Below are 25384 nucleotides of genomic sequence, written 5' to 3' on the forward strand. Positions count from 1 at the left end.
TGGGACATTTGTTAAAAGCTACACATCTCTGGGAGGGTGGGGCTGCCACTCCATATCCCGCGTGTGGTTTCAGAGGCTTTCCCGGGCCCCTCTCTCTGGGGGCCGATGGAACCCCGGGTTTAGGACCCTGGTCTAGATTCGCCTGCTCTGGGCATTGCTGGGGAGAGGGGAAGATGGAAGCTGGAAAAAACTGGGTCTGAGAGTCTCGAGCTAAAAGGAGGAGGGTTCCAGAGTTCACTTCCAGGGCGCTGGTGTACCCACCGGTGGAAGGGTCAGGTGTCCTGGGGTCTTCCTCTCTGTGGGAACACCCCAATCCTAAGGCAGGTTTTGGAAGCCGGTGGGGAAGGTGTACCGGCCCCCACCATGGTCTGGCCCCTGTGCTGTCTGTGCTGTGCCCACTCGCTGTGACAATGCTCTTTTACACAGGACTGCAACACAGCCCCCCAACCCCCAATCACAGATGGGGTGGGGGCACAGACCCCCAGGTCCACCCGGGATAGTGCAGCTTCCGTCACAGCACGATCCCTGCCCCAGGGACACAGTGTGAGCCCCAGGTCACCCGGGGCTCCATCTCCATCCACCTGGGGGGAAATACAGACCGGAGGGGGGATAGTGGACCACGGGGAAGCCTGCAGTGGGGCGGACCTCTCCGTGGGGGAGAGCTGGACTCGGAGAGGGAGGAAAGAGACCCAACAGCTGAGTTCGAAATGAGAGAAATGAGAGACAGGAAAGAGAAGAAAAAGAAAGGCCAGATCCTGAAAGAAGGGGGAGGGGAAGACCAAGGGCGAAATAAATGAGGGAAGGAAAGGAGAAGGCTGGGTTCAAGAAGCCGAGGACAGGAACTGGAAGAGAAGGAGGGGGGGAGGGAGGGAAAGGGACAGACCTGAGGACCCAGGCCCGGCCGCTCCAGGTACTTACGTGCCCGAAGGGGTCCAGGTGATTGTTGGTGAGCTTGAGTTTCTGGAAGGAGACCAGCTGCCGCATCCAGTGCGCCCCCGTGGCCGGCGAGTCCGGGTGCACGTACAGACGGCCGGGCATGGCCGGCTCTGCTTTCCCGGTCACGGACCTGGACCCAGGAGGGGCAGAACGCCCAGCCTCAGCGCCCCGCAGTGCGGCTGGTTCGCGCGCCCGGCCTGGGGTGCCGAGCGTGACAATCGTCTGCAAACGGCCTGACCCTCAGGTTTCTCGGGCCCAGCGCGGGTATCAGGCAAGCTCCCCTCCCCAGCTCTTCTTTCTTCCACCTCATCCCTCACCCCCACACCCCCACACCAGCACCAGGGGCCCCCGCAGGACCTGGCAGCCCCTCACTGCCCACAATAGACGGGTTCTGAGAGCCCGGGTGTGCAAAAAAAGTCTCGGAAAACTCCTTGAGGGCTTTCAAAGGGGGCTTCCTCTTCGAGACTCTGCCGTCTTGGCAGCGGTGGAAGCGACCAACCCAAGAAATGGGCCTCTCCTCTCCGCTCTTGCCTGTTTTACTCACATACCACGGGCCGATTTTGCAATTTCATAAAAAGGCAGGTTCAAAGCGGGTAACTCATAAAAAGTCACCGTAAATCGTTTTATACCCCCAAATACCTCCAGTGCTTGGTAACAATACCCTTTTTAAGAAATCGACAACCCACGGGGGCAGCCGTACACACGGGCCCTTCGCTTCCTCTGAGCCTCAGTTTATTCATCTCTAAAATGGGGGCTAACAGCTGCTCTTTCTTCCTGTCAGGGCAAGGTCAAAGGGATGCAATGAGATAGGCCAGGAAAAGCCTGTCACCGAAGGGTAGGAACAAAAAGAAAAAGTGGAGTGGGTCAGTGCGGGGAGCACCCGCCCCGCGTGGCACTCTGAGGCCTACCATTTATTATCCGCGAACTTGTATCTGTGGTCATCCGCAGGGACAATGTCCATGAGGAGAATGTACTTCGTTTTGGGATTAAGGCCGGTCACCTTCACTTTGTAACTGGGAAACATCCGCCTAGGAGATGTGCAGAAGGAAGACGTGAGGGAGAGAAGGAGGGAGAGAGGGAGACCTAAGGCTAATATTCTGAAGAGCGCATCCAGAGTCTATGGAAGAAACCATTCCCATAGAAACGGGAAAGACAAAAGTGGCCCCCCGCTCCGCTCTGGCTAAGATCCATCCCGGGTTTCCCTGGAAGTTATGGGGAGGAGAAAGGCCGAGAAACCGGGCAGGCCACTGAGTCCAGCTAGGAGGAAAACAGAACACGGGAGGGAGGGCTCTTGGAGAGCCCGTTTTGAAGACCGCCCGCACGGGACCCCCATTTCAACTCCTGCTGAATGCTCTTTTCGGAGCCAGACACCTACTTGTTAAATTGGGGACAGAAGGAGGCCTCTTCCGTGAAAAAGCTGGCCTCCCCCTCTGCCCAGCCAGCTGTTTTGGTGGATATGGGCAGCGGCTACCAGGTCATGTGGACACCAAGGTGTGTGTGCCCCTAGGGACTGAACACACGTGGGTGCCCACACAGTCCTTGTCCTGCCTTCAGCCCTCCGCCCCCAGACGATAACGCGGTTGGTGACTAGATAGCGCGGTTGGCGACCTACAATACAAATCTCTTGGCAGGAATTTATTCCTAAATGCCTCACAACTTCTCCAAGGCACTCTTCCTGCGAGAGTCTAAACTCTCTGGCCCTTGGCAAAGAAATTCCACGTCCAACCAGATTTGGTTTCAGAAAGGGTCCGGGTTTGAACAAGCATGGAGGATCAGGTGGTTGGGAAACCAGTGCCCCAAAACTGGGTGCACCGTGCCCACTCCCTCTGGGCACACAGCCGCACCCCCAAATCCCCATCCTGCCTCGGGAAGCGTGCTCCCTGAAAAGCAAGCATATCCAAGGCCGGCCTGGGGTGGAAGGATTAGCTGCTGGATCCCGGCTCGCTCAGGGATGGCGGGAAGGGCTGAGTGGAGGCCTCTCCCTTCGAGCCTTGGAGTCGACGGAAGCCTCGGTGTTTATCTGCCCGACTGAGCGCGCGAGGAGGCGGGGGCTTGGGACGCCCCGCGCAGGCCTTTTATAGTTAAATCCTCTGCGCTCAGGCCCGGGGTTTAAAGGAGGCCCGGCCGCGGCTTTCCTTCCCCGGAGGAATGGGAAGAAAACCTTAGTTCTTTGGTATAAACAGAACGCGCCTCCTAGTTCGCCCAGGCCGAGCGGGGGAGCAGACATTGTTTAATTTCAAATAATAATAAATGTCACTGTTGTCAGTTTATTGCGGGAGGCTTCGGGCTGGAAAGCCGGGGGCGTCTGGTGAGGCGGCTCCGCCCTCCCCCTTCACACACTCGGTGGCTGGGGCCTCTCGGCCTCTTCGGCTTCATACACCCGCTCTGGGTCAACGCGGAGCTTTCTGCATCCCCGGGGACGCGGAGGGACGGTCAGCAAGGGTAGCGACGTGGCCAGGATGTCTCCAGGCCTGGGCCCCCGCGAGCACACTCATATACCGAGACACAGAGCTGCGCGGCTCTCCCACCCCCTTCCCCAGAAGGTCTAGCATTTCTGGCTAAAACTCAGCGAACTTTAAAAAGGAACTGCAGGGTGAGTGTCTTGGCGAAACTGCCGTGTTTATCGCTGTCTGTATATAGAGCCCGGACGAGCCCCGGGTCAGTTTCAAAGGCTTCGCCTGCTTTCTATAAACAATGAAAGAGGTAGCGAGTACATTCTACGATTCAGACCTGGGCAGTCGGGTGGAACTCTGGACCCATTCCAAGGTCAGGCCGGGTGGGAAGGAGGACGGGGGCGCGGGATCAAGCCTGAAACCGGTCTCATCTCTAGGGCCTCTCTGCACCTTTGGGTTTTCCTCATTCTCTCCCCCCTCCTCTCTCTTTTCTGGCTACGAATCTGTGCCCGTAACACAGCATCCCAAGCTCTAGGTTCTCCTGATATAAGAGGGAGGAGAATATCCAGCGGCGAGAAATGCCCTTTCCCGCCTTGACCCTTCCAGGTATCTCTTCCCCCCACCCTGATGGGGATCACAGGAGGAATTCTCTGGGCCTCTTTAACCAGAATGTGGCCAAACAAAATATCGTCACATGTCTATCTCCCTCTCTCTCTGTCTCCTGTCTCCCACAATGTCTCCATTACCTCTCCACAGAGGCAACCAGCTCACCTTCCAGCCTTGGTTATGATCATTTCCGTGCCCACTTCATGGAATTTCAGCCACAGTTCTCTTTCGTGAAGAAACACCTTGATCCCTTCCATGCCCTAGAAGAAAGAAAGTAAAGTCACACAGACAAGCCTGGGGACCGTGACCCTTCCATCCACAAACTCCCCCTGGAACACACAGCCTTCTCCTCCTTCCCTCTGGAGCCAGTGGGCAAACAAGCTAGAAACTGCCCCAGCCCCACCGCAGAGGACTCTGGGCTCTGGACCTCTGGGCAGCCCCTGCCCAGGAACCCCTCTATGTGCTCCATAATGGTGGGGGGGGGGCTTCTTTCTAGTGTTGCCTACACAAGACTAAAGAAAAAAACCCCAACTGTTTAGGGTGCTCCAAAATGTCCAGTGGAGGGGACAGGGCTGAGAAAAACCAAGTCCAGTCTCGGTCCCACTTTAGCCAGGATGCAGCTAATGAAATAAACCCTCAGTCTTGAAAACCCACTCAGGAGATTCTTCCGGAGACTCAGAGAGCCACGGGCCATCGTTCAGATTTGCAAACACTGTATACGTGCATGTTTATCCTCGCCATGGCAATGCAAATGGAGACCCAGGTGCAGTTTTAAATTTAAAAAGTACTTGTGCATTAGAATAGGTTCCCGCAGTCCAAAACAAAAGTGAATTCTCCAATAAACGTCTGTATGAATAAGCCTTCCAGGTTCTCCCCGCACCCAGCTTCCTTCACTCAAGCTGTCTTAACTGTGAGCACAGCCTAAGCCATTTAACATTTTCACTTTCGACTGAGTTATTTTACAAAAGCTATGCAAAAGAAGTATACACAAAGTCTTCCTTTTGCAATAATTTATAACCGTCTAATGAGTGGATGTGCTCTTCTGTAAAAAGGGGGGAAAAAAATCTAAGTTTCCGCAACTGCGTGCCCACTGCTTTCTGCTGCTCTACAAATAGACCTGTTTTCCTGAGACCCGTGAAGGGCAAAGTAGAGAGGCGACGAACTAGCCAGGCAGGACTTTGAAATCCCCAAGAACGGTTTCAGCTATGTCCACGCATCTCTTATGGTTGTCACCCTGCATCTCGCCATCTGACAGCTTATTAAACTTATTAAAACTCATCCGGGTCTTCTGGGGCCGCCCTGAGCCCGGTGAGTGCACCGCGCCCGGCTTCCAGACTGGCGAGCCCGCGGCTCCCTGCACCCTCTCCGCCCAGCCCTGCGCGCCAGCCGGCCAGGGCCGGCGCATGACAAATGGTGCGCCGCGCGGGTCCGGGCGCGGGCGCGGAGGAGGCGGGCGGAGGCGAAGGCTACGCAAGATCTGAAGAGGGGTCAAGCCATCGCTCACGCCGGCCTGAACCGGCCGCTGACCTGGCCCTTAATGAGACGCGCGGAGCCCGGTCTACACCTAGTGCATCAGGAAAAGAAGGATCTGGGTTCTTGTGAGCTGGCCCCAAATAGCAGGATCATTAAGGCTTCCTACCAACTTAAGTGCATTTTTAAAATCCTCTGGCTAGAAAGATAATCTTCCAAATAAAGTGGATTTAGAATACACTGGTACTTGGAGAGGCAGGGCAGAAGAAGGTGTAACTGATTGGGGACAAAAAGGAAAGAGAGCACTCAGGGGCAGTGGGCAACCGGTCCCTCCTCCCCTGAAAGAGACACCTGGGTTTCTGCAGAGAGTCCCTGGGCCCGGGTCTTCTTACCTGCTGGGTGAAGGCGGCCTGTGGGGATGAAGGGGACTTGCTGGGGGCCCCTAGCGCGCTCTCTGGCTTTGAGTCGCAGGGTAGATCCTTAGAGTCAGGTTCCAGAGGTGTGTGCGCTAGGCCAAAGCCCTCTTCTGCGTCGGCCATGGTGTGCCCAGGGCCCTGTGACCGTGCAGGGTCCTGCACTGTGGAGGGGAAGCAGAGAGAGAGAGAGAGAGAGAGAGAGAGAGAAGTTGGAAGCCGAGCTCAAGTGATAAGAGGGAGCGGTAGGGGCCCCATTCTCCAGCTACCAGCACCTCCGTTCCCAGCTGTAGGAAGCCGCGGAAGGTCCCGTTATTATGATCATTACTGTTACTTTAGGATCACGCACAAGCTCTTGTGAAAGACCCGCGTCCGCCTGGGAGGAAGCGAGGGCCGCATCTCCCTTGCGCAGGCTCCCGGCGATAAGCCAGCTGCCCGTCAAATTTGTCCGGGACTTCTGGAAGAGCCAATAAAGATAAGGCCTGGGTATTTTTGGAAGCCGTTGGGTACGAACCAAAAACAAAACAAAAAACCGAGTGTCCTTTCGAGAATTTTTTTTTGTCTTCGTCGAATTACAGGAGATCCTCCGAGCTCTGCTTATGAAAACTCGCAGGCGCAATAGTTGGGCGCTGCTGGCGAAATGTCTGAAATCACCCGCCTCTTGCAAAACCAAAAGCTTAAAAGGAGCGAGAGTTGCCGACCCAAAGACCTGCCCCAAAGACACTTCATCTTTTACCAGTTACAGGTCTTAAAATTAAAAGTCCTTTAACATTAAGGGTTCTCCCCTGTCCCCCAACCTTAAATAACGTTAAAAACCAAAAGAAGCCAAAAAGACAGCCAGACGAGAAAGCGCTACTCAGTAGTTCGTAGGGGGACGCGCTTCTGGGAGCCCGTGGCGGCTCTGTGCCGGCCGGCCGCCCGGGGCGCGCGTTCTCAGGCTTTCCCGGCTCTCTAGCCCCGGTCAGGAATTTTTGTCCAGCAGCCAGGCCTGGGGGAGCTTCTCCGAGCTTCAGCTGGGCCTGGCTCGCTGGAAGTGCAGGCCCAAACTCTGTACTGGCCAGAACAAAATGGGTCCCAGCAAAATCCTGGGCTTCGGGTGTGGATTCCGCCGCCTAGGTCCCACTCCACGCGCAGAATGGCCCGGGTTTGCAGGCGCAGGAGGTTGGAACACACACAGGACGGCAGCTGCAGAGGCGTTCAAGCCCGGAGGAGCCTGTCTCCTGCTCTGATCGCCTTCCGATCTCCTGTAAGTTCCCGAGGAGGGATTTCCTCCCTCCAACCCCAGGAAGACAGAAGGAGGTGCAAGGGATGACTCCCCCAAATTTCAGCTGCCTCTACACCAAAAAGACAGATCCCACCCTGGTCTGCAGTGGCCGGAGTCCCAGAAATGGGGCTGAGGCCCAACTCCCAAGAGCTTCCCTCACCACGCCCTTGGGGTTTTCGGGCTGCGGTGATGGGAGCCCCGCAGCCGGCTCACAACAAAAGATATTGGGGGGGCGTCCCCCCACGTGTGCTCCCGTGCACCGCGGGCCTCGGGGATAATCCCACCCCCGCCCTAGCCAGGATCCCGGGGAGCTAGGGGCTGGCGAAGGAGAACAAGATGCGGTTTGACAGAACCAGGCCGCGTCCTGGAAACCACGCCGTTCCCCGGCCAAGGCTGCCTGCTCCGCTCCACGCGCCCGGGGCTCCGGGCCTCTCGAAATCTCTGCGAGCCGGGCTCTGCAGAGAATCCAAGGCGAAGCTGCAGTACTGCCGGGCGCGCCTCCCGGAGCCCGCTGGGCCGGGGGGCTCCCTCCCGAGCCTCCCGGGCCATCTGCGGGCAAGGTTACCTCGCTCGGTGAAGCCGGTGCATTCACCACGTCCCTTGTGCTCCTAGCAGGGAAGCCGGCAGCAAGGCGGGGGCGCCGGCATGGTGGCTCCGGGTTTATGCGGGGCACTGCGTGCCCGGACTAGCGGCTACTGCTGCCTACAAAGAGCACCCACCGCTGGAGCCTCAGCAGCCACGGCCCACCTCCGGCACACACACCTCCTCCGCTCTGCGCTGCTGCTGTCTCCCTACAGATTTCCAACTTGTCAGGCACCAGACGGGCTCCAAAGAATGCAAAACAGCAGCCTCAGGAGGGACACCTTCAATAGGAAAAGCTCAGTGCCCTGCTCCTCCCTGGGACCCCCAGGGAGGGAACGTCGGGAGAGCAGAGGAAGCCGTGGGAATGGTCCAAGTCCTCTCTGAGTACCGCTTTCAGGGTTAAAGTTCCGGAATCCGAGGTAAGATTTCTCTCTCTCTCTCTCTCTCTCTCCCTCTCTCAGAAATACAAGCCGACCCAGCTGAGCTCAGTGACGTTGGGCTGCCTAGATGCTTACAAAGTACTGGAATTGCCTATCCAACTAGCTCCCACTGCAGCTGCCTCTCTCCCTCTCTCTCTCTCTCTCTCTCTCTCTCTCTCTCCCTCTCTTCCTCCCTCCCTGCCTCCCTCCCTATCCCTCCCCACTCCCTCCCCCAACCACATTTTCCATTAGATTTCCCGAACACTCACACCACAACACGACTCTCAAACTCAGACCTGCAGCTCACCCCCTCCCCTCCACCCCCTTCCCAGAGTCCATCCATCTTTGCTGCTCTGAGTGCGGCTCCGTGGCTGCAAAAAATCCTGCACAAATCATCGCAGAAACCGGTCGGCTTCTGCCCCGGGAAGCAATCTCGGCGGCGACGTGGGCCGAGCAGAGAACGGAGTCTGAACGCAGGACGCCTCCTCGGCAGCCTTGCCCGGGCTCTGTCTCCAACGCTGACCTCAAGAGGGAGAGCTGCGTGACCCCGCCTGGCCCAGCCGGCCGCCGCTAGCCGCCCTGACATCTCTCCCCCTCCCCACTCATCACCCAGACTCTCGGTGACTGCGGGGTGAAGGCAGGGTGAAGGTGGGTTGGGATGGGGGCCTGAGATCAAAGATGCCGAGAAATCGCCATTGGCCCCCACCCCCCAGGGCCACCAGACCTCCCTGGCTGGATGTGTATACAGGCAATGCCCAGTTTTATTAAAATAATCAAACAGTCATTGGGGGCCGGCTGGGGTTTTCATCTCCTTTCGGCTCCTCTCCCTGCCCGCCCCCCCCCCAACAATGTATTATTTTGAGGGTTGAGTTGAAGAGGTCAATAGAAGCGTAAACACAGTCTGTAGGTCTTAGCCTGAGCAGACCCAGATTGGGGCACCGAGTGCCTGGAATAAATGTCAGGGTTCCTGTTATCATCTCCTGTCCCCCCTCACCCTGTCCTTTTCTGGGGCTCAGATTAGAGACTTGGACCTGCAGGCCAAGGTCTGGGTAGAGGGAGAAAGGCAGAGAAATATCCTGGAGATCAGCGGCCGCAGTGTAGCCATCTGTGGCCTCCAGGACGAAGTCCTGGGGCAGGCCCGGCACCTCACTGCAGAACTCCGAAGTGAATTGTCCAACCCCTAAAAGTGGGGCAACCGCGGAGAAAACCAACCCGGGCGTTTGCTACACTTCTCACTCCACCTTCCAGGTTTGTTTGCAAACAGCCTCTCGCAGAGGCTGTTTATTTATTTGTGAAAACACCCTCACCCTTCCAAAGCGTCAGCTCAGAGGACTTTGGGCTTGCTAAGGAGGAGACCCCCGGGGCCAAAGACGGAAAACAAACATGGCTTTGGGATGAGGCGGGATGTCTGCATCTCTGGCAAGAGGAAAGGGAAATCCAGAAAGACCTCTTCAATCCCTGTAAATTCTCAGAGATTTGCGGATAAAATAAATTCTCATAAATAATCTGCAGGCCCCTCTCCAGAGAAAGAATCTCAACTCCCCCAAGTCATTGCCTGGCCAGACTCACTCAAGTTCTCGGAGCCCAGATGGGGTGGGCCACCAAGCAAAATTGGGATTTTGAAACCTCCAGGGGGAATCCATTCATGCCAGGTGACACCCAAAGGAGAAATGCAAGAGGATGCACTCTCGTTCAGCCCGGGGGGCGGAGGGAAGGAGCAACACTGTGAGGGGAGATTCAGCAGGGCCGATTTTCAGGGGGGTAGGGGGCCAGAGGCAGGCGAAGAGTTGAGAGAAACCTATTCCTCTTCCTTCCCAAAGCTCTCCAGGGCGACACTCACCTCCAAAAATCCCACCTCTTCTATCCAGCGCAGAAGCCAGGAGTGACGCCTCGCTGGGGTGGGGGGGGCTCAGGTGAAGAGTTTGGGAAAGACCCCCAGAAGAGACCCCTTTTAGGCCAAACCTTCTTCCAGCTTCTGTCAAGAGCCGCATGTACCTCCCAGCTCGAAGTAGGTTTGTGGTCTTCGACAAATTAAATATTACTGTTTATTACCAGGCATACCCCAATAAAATAAAGAGGCAACCAGGCGATACCGGCTATCTCACCAGCCGCTGCACCTATAGGACTCGGAGACGTCACGAGTCACGCAACTGGTCCGCGCGCTGTCACGCTGGACTGGGGGGCAGTGGCGGGAGGTTAATTTCTCTCCGTCTTCGCCTATCAGCCCCCGGGGTCTGCGCAGCCACAAGTCCCGGACGCCTCGACCACGGGAATAAATAAAGAAATAAACAAACCCAGCGCCCTCTGGGGAAATGGGGGTGGCAAACTTCAGACACAAACTGAGCCAAGATCGATTTTCTTCGGGAGGGGGAGGGGGGCCTTTTTACGAAGGGAGGTGGGAGCCCACCTCAGCCCACAATTGGAAAGCAATCAAGTTCCAGCGGGAGCCAGGAGGCAAGAGAGTCCTCTTATTATTTAAAAAATTACTTTTTCCCCCCGAGGAGGAGCTCTCGGCAAAGTGAATGTCGCGGCGCCTCTCTAGCTGGTCTTGTTTGGGACGCGATAACTTAGTTTCCCCTTGCAGACCCTTCGTAGAAGTAATTACTGGGTTATCGTGGAGGGGAAATGACACAGACACGCTGGGAGGGAGAAAGAGAGGCGGCTGTAGTGTTTCTGAGAAAAAGTTCATTCTGCGAATGGTCCTGTAGCTAAGTCTGGGGATGCGAAGTGGCTGGCGGGGGCGGGGTGCCAGTGGGTGGCGGGGTGGGGATGGAGAGGAGCGATTTCTGCGGAGAAAAATTATAGCGTCAGGGCCTGCATAGAAACGAGGAGCTGTATTTCGTTTTTTCATAACGTTTATTATTATTTTTGTTTTCATCTATGGGCATGATTTCTACGCAGCCCCGCGACCGGGGCGCGCGAGCTTCTGCGCGCAGCTGGAAACGCGCTCGGGTCAGTTGGGAATCGCGTGCTGCGTAGACGCCCACGGCGGCGCGGAGGAGAGCGCTAGGCCTGCCCAGCGCAGAGCGAGCGAGCGAGCGATGGGCTTTGTGGAAGGGTAAGTTCTCCGCCAAGGGGCCCCCCTAGGGAGCCGGACTTCGGAATCTAGACTTGCCCCCGGCTTCGGTGTTCGATCCCGGTTTTCGCGCGACCCCAGTCCCTAGGGCTTTCCGAAGCCTGGCCTGGCTCCAGGCCTGGTTCTTGTGGGGCTGGAGCGGCGGCGAAACGTGCAGCAACGCGGTCGACTGAGCCCTCCAAGGAGCGGAGGTCAGGCCCGCGGGGAGAGCACGCAGTTTCAGCGCGGGACGCGGGCGCCCAGGCCAGCGGGGCCTCACACCCCTCTGCTTGCGGCAAGGCAGAACCCGTGTCCCCACTCTGGCCCAGGCCACCGCGGCCTCCGCGAGCTTCGCTTTCGTTTCCCAAGTTACTCATCATGATCTTTTCCTCAACGGAGGCCCTTGGGTGTAGAGTTTGCTCCCGCATGCCAAGAGCGCACCCCGAAGTAACTTCGCCAGAAGCCCGGAGAGGAGTTGCTGTTTGACCTGTGGGCCGAGGTGGGCTAGAAACCGAGGCCTCAGCCCCGTTGGGGCAGCAAGGGGAAGGCAAAAACCCTGAGCGGGGCAAGTTCCTTTCCGTTGGATTCCCCTCTCTCAAATCCCCGTGAGGGCCCCCAAACCACCCCGGCGACTCACAGGAAGGATTCCGCAGGCTCAGCGTTCCAGGCCCGCTTTCCCACACACTCTGGAGCCCACGCCAGGGAAAGGAAAACGGACTTCAGCTACATCTGAGACTCTCCATCCTCTTCCCGAATCCTTGGGCAGTAAACCGGGAAAGGGGGTTGCAACGCGCACCCTACCTTCTTCCTTTTGTAGAACTGATGGTCTCCCTGACCCGCTCTCGGCTCGATTTTCTCTCAAAAATCTATTTCCCCCCTTTAGCCAAAGGTCTGCGGTTCGAGTACTGCAACAGAGGGAAGAACGGGGGGGGGGGGTGTGTTCCTATTTTTTTTAAAAAAGCCAAAAACGAAAACAAAAACAAAAGCGAGGACTGACCACTGTCGCTGTTGTTTTTTTCTTTACTCCTGCCCGGTTTTTTAAGAAAGACGCCGCCTTTCTTTCCTCTTAAAAGAGAACTCACTTAAGAATCCACCCCCTTTTCTGCTTCTCTCCGGATGTGTCCTGCCTGACTCGGGTCTCCATGGAAGGGAGAAAGAAAAAAAAAAAAAGTAAGGGGAAGAGCGGAGGGGGCTGAGAAAATTAGTAAGAATTATAACCACCATCGAAATGACGACTTAACTTCGACCAACGCGTTTTTCGGAGGAGAGGGTCAGGCGGATGGTGGGAATTTCCCTGGTTTCTCAGGGGTCGCCTTCTCCCCCTGCCTGGTGAAATCTGGCTGCAGGATATTTTTTCCCCAGGACCGCATTCTCTAACATCCCGATGTCTCACTCGATCCCTAGCTTTCCCTTGCTGACCGGATGCATTTGGGGAAGAGAACTGGCCGCTGCTGTTATCGGGACATCCACTATTCTCCAATCTTCCCACTGAGTTCTATGGCTACTTATTTCGGTTATCATTATTCACAATGGCATGCTGTAGAAATTTTCCTTCCCACTCACCCAAGTTGGGTGCCTGAGATGTTTATCCCCCTGCTCAGGGTCACGGAATGAGAAATAGAAATGGAACATGGTCCTGGAGGCCCAGCGGAGATAGCCAAGCTCCAGAAGGTGGTGGCAGGCCAGGCAGCCGATGCAAAGGAGCCCTTTTCTCGCCCCCTCCAATTTGGGAGGGTCCCCAGGGCAGGAGAAAGGTGAGGGTCTCGAGCTGAGAGAAGCTGGAGATTGCCACCTTCTATCCCGTGGGCTGTGCTGGGCCTGAGACCTCCAGCCATATCTGCCACCCAGAACCAATAGAAAGGCCCCTGGGTGCAGTCACCATCTCTGCTGGATCAGCATATCCCACAGCCTTGAAAGATGTGGGGAAAATTATATGAATTCTAGGGCTGTGACCCGGTAAGATAGAGACTCAGGCTAATACCTCCAGGTCTGGGAGGCAGGCTGGGGGGGGGGCCTGTCTGGAGACCCCCTCCCTCAACTGGAGGGTGCAGTGGAAACTTGGGAGCCTGCTGCTCTCCGGGGCTCTGGAAAGACAAATTTTCTTTGGCAAAGGGAACGGTGTCGCGCTGTCGACACGGCAGACTATTTTTCTTGTTCCCTCGTAAGGAGGGGTGGGGGGGGGAGAAAAGAGAGCAAGAAAGAGAGGGAAATTAAATCCACACGTGTTAAGCTTGCTCAAAGGGCCGGATTCAAAACCAGAGATGAAACTCCGACTCCAGTCCTGGCTGCTCGCCGGCCTCTTTCCAGCCAGCCCCAGCCTCACTGGGCAAGGCGTCCCCACCGGAGAGAATCGAATCTGATGTTTCATAAAGCGCTTTAGTGAAGGGGGTTGGGGGCAATGGTTCCTCTCTGTCTACACCGCAGAGCCAGGACTCAGAGCAGCAAAGAAAACAAAAGGAGGTAGGCATGGCCAGACCCATTACCCCCTGCAGGAAAGCTCAGCCCACTACCTCCAAACGAACCCAAGGATTCAGGTAACACTCCTGGCCAGAATGAGCCAGACCAGTAGTTTTGGAAATTCACAAAATTTGACCAGGCTCTTCGGACTTGGACCTCCCTGGGTGGAGAACCTAAAAAGCTGGTTTATTGACGCTGAAGTAGCCAGATTAATCTGCATGGCTAACACCTGCACCGCTCACCCCCTCTCTTTGGGGAGAAACTTGCCGGGAGAGAAGGCTGCAGGCCCCAGCGGCGGGAGGAGCCCTGCGCCAGCAGGGAAAGGGGGGCGGATGGAGGCGGCCGACCCTCCTGGAGCTGCGAGTGAAAACTCTAGTAATGACGTTAAGGAGGTGAAGGGAGGTGGGTGGGGGTGCCGGTGAGGAGGGCGGCCAAACCCCAAACTGGAGGGATCCGTCACCAGAACGATTGCTTGGTCGAGACCTCTAATTTTTCTTCCCTTTCAGCCCCGGGCGGCGAGCACCGCATCGCGGCTCTGGCCTCCCCGGGTGCTGGGTTTCCGGCCTTTGGGGGCAACCGCGACAGAAGGGCCCGGAAGCGGGGACCCGAGACACCTCGCTCCCGGCCACACCACAATCACACCCGGAAAACACTGGGGTGCGACTGACAGAGGTTAGTGGTGGAAAAGCCCCTGGCGATTGCTTCCGCCAGGGCCCTGGGTTTCCTGGTCACCATGGCAACCCCGGAGTTCCCGTCGAACAACCCGCGGCGCGCCCGGGGGACCAGCGCGCACGTTTGCAGCGCGCTGAGGCCTGCAAGGCGCTTCCGCCCTTGGCTCTGGGCTTTCCGGAGCCCGCGTAGTGGGTTCGACGAGGCAAGGATTGCGAAACTCGTCGTTTTTTCAACGGAGGAGAAAGGCGAGATTTAGTACAATCTCTGACTGGGAGGTTCCAGCCTTGAGCAAAAAGCCCCCACTCAGAGCTCAGAGCAATGGCCTCGGAGGCCTGCGCGCAGGCAGCGGGCCGGCTACTTCCATCGAAACCGAACGTCTCAGCCGGGGACCTGGGACTCCAGGAGTCCTCGGGGGAGCTCTTCACACCCACCACCCACCCCCATCCACGTCCGAGGCTCCCCACATCCGTCCAAGCTTTCCAAGCTTACTTGGAATACCTTCTCCTAAAGGGAAGGAGAAAAGCCGGGAATTACAATTGTGGCATTAATACCTGCAAGGTCTAATTGGGGGCAAGAATAAATTATTCCCCTTTTCCTTTTAGAGAAAACGTTTGCGATTGTGGATGCAATATAAGTAACATTAAATCAATGCTTTTGGCTTGTGTTTCTTTCTTCTTGAACCTGCGGGGCGGGGGGAGAGACCCCTTTCTTTTGGGGATGGACAGTGAGCCGCACAGTTCGAGTTTTCTGTCTGCATTTTGGAAGCAGTGGACTCTGAGAAAGAACCAGGGCGCTGACCAGCTCAGACCGGCCACACTCCCAGTGACTGAAGGAGCCAGAGGAGAGAGGGGACACAGAAAGAAGGGGTCCAGGCCAGGGTGCCCGCAGTGGCCTTTGGCCCTGGGATGGAAGGGACTTTTCTTTTGGGGTACCACCCCCCCCCCGTTTTACTCTGTTGTGGACCCCATTCGTCTCCAGGCTGGTCAGGAGAGACAAAACTTGGCTTCTCTTCCCCTACTTCCCGTGGACCGTCTCAATTCCCCCCAAGCTCTGGGCTGGCCTGCAGCGTCCCCGCCTGCTCCTTTCAGTAAGAATTCGGGACAGCCTACCGACATTCCCTTAACCTTACTCAGGACCCTGTCTCCTTCCCTCCCCAGGGGTTTGCATTAATGTTCTCAGCAGAGACCTGTCTGCGTCTACACAGCCACTAAGAAATGTGGGCATTTGAGGCCCAAAACTCTGTTGGCATTTGAGGTCCAATGACAGCCAACATTGAGGCCAGGAGCAGTGATGGCAGTTTTACTCACTCCTGTAGCTCTCGAGTAATTAGGCTCAGAGAGGGTGAGGATTTAGCTGTCACACAGCCTCTGCTGGAAGCCCACCCATCTCCTCACCCTTCCCCAGGCTTTGTATCTTCAGGTAGAGGCTGAAAGGGAACCCCGGCCGCCTCCCCGTGGGGTGCAGTGTGCAGGTGGCTGTTGGCTCGGCCTGCTGAGGCCACACCTGGGAGGCGTGGGGGCACCAATCAGATGGACCCGCTACCCGGCCTGCTGGACCCTGTGCTTCTTCCCCAGACACTCTGTTCTCAGGGTGGAGGGATCACACGGGTGCATCCCTTTGGTCTTTGCATCACTCACGACACAATGAGGTTCCTGGGGCCGGTGGAGTCCCATTGCCTCAAGGGCCCAGAGGCAGGTCTCGGGAAAGTCCCCGAGCTCTTAGGGGCCCCACGCTCGGGACTCAGAGGGATCTGCACCAGACGTGGTCCTGAGGCCTCTCAGTCATGTCCCCTTGTTGTCCCTCTTCTAGACTCTTTCTTCCTGCTGCTGGTTTGTCACAACGATCTGGCTTCTGGAGCAGCACTGGCTGCCCCAAGTCCAAGTTAAGAAGGGAGGGTGGGGGACTCTGAGACCCAAATGCCAGGAGTAGCGCCCCAAAGGGAGGTGCCAGCAGTCCCCACGCTCCAACTTCCTCTCTTCAGTCTCCTCTACCAGGGACTGGTTCTTCCCACCCTCACACACAAGGGCGCTTCCTTTGGGGCTGCCCCATCTCCAGGGTCCCCAGGAACCCACACCCTTCTTCTCCAAGATGCTGGCAAGGACAGCAGACTCCTCTTGGGAGGCGTTCTCCCAGACCCCTCGCATCACCTGCTCACCGACAGCAGCTCCTCCAGGGCCCGTCCGAGTGGGGCGTGGCCAGAGCCAAGGACCCCGGAGGCAGTGCCTGACCCCAGAACACCCGAATCCAGCTGAGCTCGGGCCAGCACCGCCGCCCCCTCCCCCAGCCTCCATCTCCAGTCTCCATCTGGTAACGCAGCTCCAGGTTCTGCCGCCGGCCTGGAGAGGTGGGCTGTGTGACTCCTTCTGTGTGGCTGAAAACGACATTATCCCCAAGTCTCTGTGGATGACAGTGTGCCATTCGAGGAGGGACTTTTAGGGACTTCTCTGCTGTTGTGTTGAGCCTGCAATGGACATATGGGCTCTGCGTGGGTGTGGTTCAGGCTTGTGTGGGTCTGTGCCCTTTTCATTCATTGATTTTAGGAAGAGAGAAAGGAAGGAAGACAGAGGAAGGGAGAGAAAGAAATAGCCATTTTTCATCACTCCGCTTAATGGTGCCTTCACTGGTCGACCCCTCTGTGTGTCCTGGTCAGGATCGAACCAGAAACCCTGGAGGATCGGAATCAACTGCCCGTCCAGGGCCGGACCCGGACCCGTGTCTTGTTGTGGAATGCGCGCCTGTGTGTGTACCCCCACGGAGCGGCTACCCCCAGAACGACACCAAGGGTCAAATGCCGCCCTGGGCTCCTAACCCACTGTTCAACTCCCTTCCATTTTTATTGGCCACTTTTATGATTATCATATTTCACCGACAGCTCCACGCAGGAACCAGCCGGCCTGGGCCTCCTGAAAGGCAGTCGAGGTTGCGCCGATCAGACAGGAGGCCAAGGGGCTGTCTGCAGGCACCCAGGCCACCAGAGTCTATATTTGGAAACAAATTCCACAGCCCCTTCCTGGGAACGGGGCAGAAGGTGCCCGGGGGTGGAGGAGAGCGTGCCATAAAGGAGCCCCCCTCCCCACACCCCAGTGCTCAGGGGAGCCCCTGCTCCCTGGCAGGTCAGAAGTGTGAGTAAAGCATAGGAAATACAGTCCATCATATTGAGGTAACTATGTACCTCAATACGAGGTACATAGTTACCAGTTGGTGCCAGTTGGGATACTGTACCGGACGTACCAAGGGGATCACTGTGGAAGTATCTGATTGTCTCTCCACTACGCTGTACATCTGAGACCAATACAAAAGAGCATTGAAAGAAAAAGAGAGAAACGTGCCTGATGCACACATTGACAGGAGCGGAGCACAGGCCCTTCCTGTCAGGCAGAGTGGAGGCGTGGGGGCGGTGAATATGCAAGCAGACCCCCCACCCACCGCACCCCTAGGCGTGCACCTGCTCCCTGGGCGGAGGAGTTGACTCTGAGGCCTAACCATGTTTGCTTCGGGGAGTTGGTCCCAAGGAATCAGGCACTGCAGCCTCTGAGCTTGTCCCCAGCATCTGCCAGCCTGGGGGGCTCTGCAGACACCAGGGGAGGACCGGGTGGGGAGACAGCCGCCGAGGCCGTCCTTCCACCAGCCCTGTGCTGGGAGCACCGAGGCCTCTGACTTCGGCCACTGCTGTCCCAGAGGGCTTGCCTGAGCCCTGTGTCCTGGGGCCTGGCTGGCGCCCCTGTCACAGCCTTCTGTCCCCAAGGGGTCAAGCAATGAGATGCACCAGCCCATTGGGTGTCACTGAGAGCACACACAGCCACACAGAGTCACTGCTGCATGTCCTGGTGGGCCGCTTCTGTCCCCACGCAATCACATCAGAGTCCCCCGCCACACGCGCAGGTGTGACACACCAACACATGGACCCATCACACACACACATACACGACACACTTGCACACTCGGTCTCACGTGTGCTTGCACAGAGAAACACCCGCAAACATGCACCTGTTCGGTCTCACGCTCACATTTCCATACTCTTCGCCACACAAAGGCACACGTCTGCCCGCACACACTGAGTGGGACACGGCCACCTCCAGGCTCATGCCCGCACACACGCAGATGTGAACTCCTTCACACACACCATCACAAGCCGTCTCCCTTACCGCAGTCACACACAGAAAGCCTCACACGTGATTAGAGCCCCTCTCCCTGAGTCACACATCCTAGCCATGAATACCTGATGCACACACATGCTCCTGTGCAGGTTCAAGTTCACATCTATTCCTTCATGATTCTCATTCAGTCACCGGGTCCCTCGGACCCTCGCTGTCTCCTCTCCTGCAGTGTGGCGCAGGGGTGCGCTCAGTTGGGGGTTACTCACCACTGCACGGCACGGTTCCCCTGGAGAGAAGCCCTGCGTTCAACAGCCCCGTCCAGGCTGGGACACCGGTTCAGGAGGAGCAGGGACGTGGGGGTTCCTGAAGCCGGCCGGGGAGAAGCCGGTCTCCAGGCACCAGTCCCCTAATGGCCTGTCCCCTCCTCCCGCCTCCTGCAGAGGCCCCTGGACTTTGACACAGGCCGATCCCAGAGGGCGGGACCTGAGGAACCCCTTAGCAACAACTAGTCCAGCCCTTTAATTTTACATATGGGGAAACTGAGGTCTAGAGGTGCAGAGTTGGGAAAGGAATGGTCAAAGTTCCCCAAGACTTTGGAACAGGGCGGGGACTGGAACCCCATCTTCTGTGCCTGTGCAGTCCACACTGCAAGATTACTGGATACCCGCCACCACCCTCTCGCCCGCTGGCCGAGTCCGGCCCCCAAAATGCTTGAGCTGCCTGCCCTTGAACAAAAAACGAGGTCTCAGGTCAGGCCCAGTGCCTACTCACAACCATTTACAGGGCATCTCAAAAGTTCTAGAATGAAATCCCAACTCCTTCCCGTATCTTTAAGGATTTTCAGGACCTGGATCCTGCCCGCTTTCTGCCTCCACAGTTCACCCACCTCCTTCCTCCTGTTCCTCGTGTGCACCAACCTTTGTGCCCACCTCAGGGCCTTAGCACATGCCGCTCTCTCGGCTCCCAGCTCTCCTTGGGGCTGGCCGCTGCCTCCTGTCACTTTCGCTGCAGGCTCGTTCATTATGTCTCTACCTTGGATTCTGAGAGGCAGAGAACAGAGACTGTGGCCGTCATGCTCAACACAGCATCTGTCCCTGTCACACAGTCAGCACTAGATGAGTATTTGTGGAATAAAATATTTAAGGATTGTGGATTGTGGATGAGTATATTGTGGAATAAAATATTGTGGATTATCTGTGAGGAATCCACGGAAGGCACAATTCTGTAGAACTCACCCCTCTCCACGCACAAAATAAGAATAAAAGTCTGAACGGTGATAAGTGCGGAGGGAATAATACCCCACAGCAGATTTTCGGTTCCCTGAGCCTGGAAGCCTGCAGTGCTTCCTCTCTCCCTGCCCCGAGCGTCCCCCACCCCCAGCCGCCCCTCCCTGGTCCTCTGGGCCTTTCTTTTGTCCACCCTTCCATCTGTTCCCAGGAGCCTGGAGAAGGAGTCAGCAGATAAGTGAAAGTGGTATTTTTATAGGCTGATAAAAAAAACCACGCTTATCTAGAAAGCTCCGTCCCATCTCCCCAAGTGTCCCTAATTGGTCATTTGCCCAGTGCCCTCTCCCCCAGGGCTGCAGACCCCTGGGAAAGGTATGTCTTGCGTGGCCTTCCCGTGGTCCCATCGCCCCCTGCCCTCCCCTCCCAGGGAGCACGGGCCTGCAGGAGACCTTTGCCAGGAGCACTGGGGATCAGGAGGGAGGTGAGAGGGGTGAGGAAGAGGGGCGGTGGAGAGGGAGGGTCCGGATTTCCCCAAGCGGGTTCACTGTGCCACTATTTAATGGTGCCAACTATATTAAATTCTATACTCCAGCAGCCTCTTAAATCCATTTATGGCCCAAGCTAGACCCTGAGCTGTAATAATAATAAAAATAAAAGAAAGAATTTATGCACCCAGGGTGTGGACCCGTCACTGGCAGAAAAGAAAGAGCTGTTTCTAGCTGATCTTGCTGGCCCGTCGCCCACCCCCTGGCCTCCGGTTTCCCCTGGGTGGAGGCTGGCAGGGACAGGGAGGGGACCCGGGCTTCCAGTGGGAGGGGCGAGTTCAGGAGCTCAGAGCCGAGTCAGCTTAAAGGAGCCGGGGCTGGATGGAACCTCTCTCTCTTTCTCTCCGACTCACAGAGAACGACTTTCTTGTATTGTATTTCTCACATTATGTTATATTTAGAGCAGATGTAGATCGGACCCGTGGCCAGGGACTGCGGACAGAGCGAAGAAGTGGGGTGAAAAGGGCTTAGAGAGGAAGCCGGGTGTGGGGGGTTCAGATCCTAGACGTCTCCCCGGGTTTAAATCCAGACCCCGCTGCTTCCTGGTGGTGTAGACTGAGCAAGTCTCCTCAACCCCTCAGTCTCAGTGTCTCAGTCTGTGCAATGGGTCTCAGAACGCCAGCCCCAGGTGGTGGCGTGAGGGGAAAGGAAAGGAGATCTTATACATGTCAAACCTCGGACGCAGCTCAGAGCAGGGCTCCATAAGGGCATCATTCTGAAGAAGGCCAGCCCTTCCAGGACAATAGAGACTGGCTTCAGGGGAGACTCAGCCTGTGGCAGGAAGGAGGAGGCAGGAGAGGAAGGCAGGGACTGAACTTGGCAGTCGCATGGGTAACTGGCCCGCTGAAGAGCATTAGCACCAACCTACAGGATCTGGAAGGAGGACCTGGGCCCTCACTGACCACGGCTTCTGGGCAAAGGGAGGCTGGGTGAGGACAGAAAAAGGAGACCTATTCTGAAGGGCCCAGAGACACCCCGCCATGCGCCTCACCCCCAAATCTCAAAGAGGCCCCTAAGAACCACTGACTTCCGGTCTGGCTCCCATAGGAGACAGCCCTCTGTGTCATTGCTGCCCCCCAGGTCCCAGACAATCAAGAAATGCTCATCGAGTGAATGGCTGAAAACCTGAATAAAGACAGGGATCTCCAGAGGTTTGCTGTGCAGGCCTCCTGTGTCAATGAGGCCAAAGTCAAGGTTACTGGCAGTGACCATGCTATTTCTTGGCTTCCTATGGTGCGATCCTCACTCCTGATCACCCTGCTATTGGGAGACTAAAAGGATGGATTTGGAGCCTTTGGAAGACTGATTGTATTTAACCACCTGAGTTCACACGCCACTTGAAGCCCACATCCTTGGGGAGCCCCCAGCCCACACTGATTCTGAACTTGGCCTCTGTGTCTTGCTTTGGCCTCGGGACAGTAACCAACCTGATACACTGTGCATTTCTACTCTCTGGTCCTTCCGCCTTCTCCATTTCCAGCCGGGTCAGCCCGCTGGGGGGATGAGACACAGAGTGGAGTCAGCCCAGTTGTTCCTGCCAAGGCCTTAGATGAGTAAGAAAGCCCAGCCAAGATCAGTAAAGCCACCCAGGGGACTGCAGCTGACCTGCAGGTGACCACACACACCTGAGTAAGCCCCGCTTGGCAGACCCATCCAGCTAACCCATAGTCACATAAGCAAAAATAAATGTTATTGCTGTAGCCGCTGGTGTTGGTGGTCATTTGTTATGCAGCATTATCGTGGCAGTAGATAACTGATACAGAACCTTCAGCTGAATCCAGCTCCGACTATCCCCACATGCCAGGTTTGGCCAAGGAAAGGAGTTTTAAGGCTTCTGTTGCAAAATTTCAGCCCCTGACTTTCAAACATTGGTTATTTAAAGCGTCAAAAACAGATGGGTGCTTTCGACTTGCAGCCGCGGAAACTAGAGAAGACAAGGAACGAGGGAGAGTTCTTATAAGGCCAGGTCTGTACTGAAGCAATTTCTTGGTTAATCTCAAAACACATAAACATGAGTTTTGTAAAGCAGGAGGAGTGATCCTTCTGAGGAACACCATGGTGGGTTGTTTCATAGCACAAGTGGTCATGCCACAGTGGACATGGTGGTGCATACTGAGCAAGTCTCTTCACCCTGTCAGCCTTAGTGTCTCGGTCTGCACAATGGGACAGTGTCCATTTCCTCCTCTGGTTACAGCACCCTGATGTTCCCCAGGGATCAACCCCTTCCTCACTCTCATTACCCAGTAGATGGCCAATTAGCATATCCCATCCCCAGCCACTGTGATTGGCTCAGCAGTAGGCACGTGTTCAAATTCTATCCAATCAGAAGTTACTGTGGGACTTTGGACAGGCACAATGGGAACAGAAGACCCCTTTCTGCTGGACTTCGAGTTTCAGGGATGGAAAGTCAGGCGTTGTTGATCACCGTTTAATAGAATGGTGTAATAACACTGGGGAGAGCCTGCCCAAATGGCCAAGTGCCTGACATTCCTAGGAGTCCGTTGTCTCATTGAAAAAAAAAAGAGGATAATAATTGCATCCACGCATAGACTTGTGAGGATTTGAATGAGATAACACAGGGAAAGTACTAGGCACGTGATTCACACACATTAGCTATTATGTGTGTGATTCCTTTGGTGCACCTATTGGGCTAGATCTGTAATTGATATTTAACCCGTAACTAGAAAGGAGCAGATACATGGGTGCGTGTCTATGATGCTTTCCATATGCACGTGGATAGTGGTGAACATACCGTATGGTGTGTGCTCCCAGATGCGCTAGTAAAAATTCAAGGCCGTCTTTTCAAGTAGAGAGAATCCTGACTCTAATCAGTCATGTCCTTTGCGTTAATCTAGTGAGGGGAGGTTTGCAATGAGCCACGCTGTCACTAGAGGCACAGACGTGGCCGCTGCAGAAGGGACTGCCTGCGGTAAGGACCAGTTGAGTTTGGAATGAGTCTATTCTCAGGGCCATTCATGGTCTCCCTGCCCTTCAAGGAGGTGCTGCTATAACTAAGTACCAGGTACTGCATGACTCAAACAACAGAAATGTACTGTCTCACCATTTTGGAGGCTGGTCTGAAACCGAGGCGTCAGCAGCGTTGGTTCCTTCCCGGATGTCTGAGCATCCGTTTCAACCCTCTCTCCTGTACCCTAGAGGTCTGCTGCGACCTTTGGCATTCTCTGCCTTGTACACGCATCGCCCTGATCCCTGCCTTCATGTCATGTGGTGTTTTCCCTGTGTGCCTGCCTGTATCCAAATGTCCCTTTTTCATAAGGACACCAGTCATATTGTATTACGGCTTCTCTATCGACCTCGTTTTAGCTTCATTGCTGCTGTAAAAACCTGTCTCCAAATAAGGTCCCATTCTGAAGTCCCGGGAGTTAGAGCTTCGACATGTGGCTGTGGGGGGAGGAAATTCAGCCCATGACAAGGTCCTGACCCACAGAGCATGCCCAGACCTGTTGGCATGTTTCCAGCATCCAGATAACCGAAATCCACATCCCTGGGCCAGGGGGACATCGCGCAGCATTGCCTACATGACGGGCATCCTGCAAACAACCACAACAAAGCATCCGATGCCTCGAATCTGGATCTGCCTCTTGCTGTGCAACCCTAACAACTTACCTATTCACTCTGAGCTTCTACTTCCTCGGCCGTTGCAGAAACTCAGTGGGAGAGGAAAGGTGATATGAGAATTAAATAAAGTCACACGGGGGAGGTGAAGGTGACTGGCATGTCACTGATAAAACAATGTCACACAGTTTCCACTCCATGGATCTGGGTTCTAGCCCTGGTACTGACAATTCCAGGCTGTGTGGCTTTGGAAGGTTAACAAACTCTCTGAGCCTCAGTTTCTTCACGCCTACAATCAAGATAATTTCAGGACTCACTTCCCTGGATTCGGGAGATAGTTAAATGACTATCATACGTGTCAGGTGCTTGCAACCTGTGAAGTGTTCAATCACAAATAGTTCTGGACCCCTCCCTCCTGTTTTTGCCCTCGACACTTCCTTAAATCTCAATTTTGACAAACAGACTCATTGCACACACACGGTGGTGTTCATCCTTGGAACTGAGACTTGAGCAAGACAGACCACCCAAAATCTCTGCTAGAGATCAACCAACTCAAATCTCTGGGGAGAGGTGGGACTCATCTCTTTGGAAAGAGGAAACTTCCAGATTAGCTATCCACTCATGCTGTGTTCCCAAGGAAGTGTCGGTCAGAGGGCGGTGAACGAAGCCGAGATTGTAAGATGTCTTCAGCAGCTCCTAGCGCAAAAGCCAGGGTGTCGGTTCAAACACCTGGCGACATCTAGGCACTATTTTTATGACAGTGCAGCTATAGGCTGTCCCAGCTCAGTTTTCTGCATCCCCCCAACTTAGTCCCCCACCGCCCCCCCTCCACCAGCTCACAAATGAGCCCTGGGCCTCGATTTATATGAAGAGACAGCAAGGGGGAGTGTGTTGACCCATCATCTCCTCCGAGGCCTCAGTAATTTACCTGCAACAATTTACGTTTCAATGATGAAAGATATTCGCCCAGCCCGCATGGGTCACGGTAACAACATCCTCTTTTCCCAGGAATATTAGTCTCTGTTTATTTATATCAAAGCCTTGTTTCCCTTTTCACACCCCTGAAAAGAAAGCAAACAGTGAGGGGGTGCAATATACCCAGAGACCCCCAGGAGGCTATTAAGCATTAATGGAGGGCCGTCTTCCTTCGAGCTGACTTATAGTTCCTCTCCTGCTGGATTATGAAGGCAGTTCAAAGGGTGGCCCGAAAGTCAAGGTGGCTTGCTTAAGGGTTGGGAAATCTTAAATAGACCCTTTCATCTCTGTGGCCACATTCTGGCTGAGAAAGTCATTACCATCTGCTTGGAGGTGGGTGGCCAGAGGGTGCAACTGGTGGGCACCAGCTACAGCCCACTTTCCACATCTCGGTAGCCCCAGAAAATTACCTGGAAGAATGCATTCATGTGGCCGCTCAGTGGCCAATAGCTCAATCAATGCCTCCTGGCCCACACGCTATCTAACATCCCATTTCATTGACACGGAGGAGAGGGGACAGTGACGCTTTTAGTAGGCTCTCGTGCGATGTAAATCTACCCGATACCTCTTGGCCAAGGCTTGTCGGCGGGTGTGGGGATTCTCAGTGCCAAAGCTCGTTTTCAATGGAGCTCAGTCGCTGGACGCCCTGTGAAGGGCGTTCGGATGTCATGGTTCAGGGCAGGGGCAGCCTTGGGGGG

The 25384-nt window shown here is 55.6% G+C and overlaps 1 protein-coding gene across 6 annotated transcripts in view; it reads right to left on the reverse strand.

The window, feature by feature from the left end:
- TBX5 (T-box transcription factor 5) overlaps positions 1-25384 on the reverse strand; it is a 79355-nt gene that overhangs the window by 33073 nt on the left and 20898 nt on the right. For 2 of the 6 annotated variants that reach the window (XM_053669599.1, XM_053669598.1), the window contains exons 1-5: positions 9924-10081; positions 5798-5982; positions 4101-4195; positions 1845-1964; positions 919-1066 (exon numbers count right to left, since the gene is read on the reverse strand). In XM_053669599.1, coding sequence (XP_053525574.1) covers positions 919-1066; positions 1845-1964; positions 4101-4195; positions 5798-5982; positions 9924-10074 — 699 coding nt within the window. In that variant the 5' untranslated portion in view covers positions 10075-10081. The other 4 variants (XM_053669600.1, XM_053669602.1, XM_053669601.1 and 1 more) reach the window with 4 other exon arrangements.

This window comes from Artibeus jamaicensis, unplaced genomic scaffold (genome assembly GCF_021234435.1).
Source record: "Artibeus jamaicensis isolate MK-2021 breed Jamaican fruit bat unplaced genomic scaffold, CSHL_Jam_final contig_525, whole genome shotgun sequence".
Classification (NCBI taxonomy): domain Eukaryota; kingdom Metazoa; phylum Chordata; class Mammalia; order Chiroptera; family Phyllostomidae; genus Artibeus; species Artibeus jamaicensis.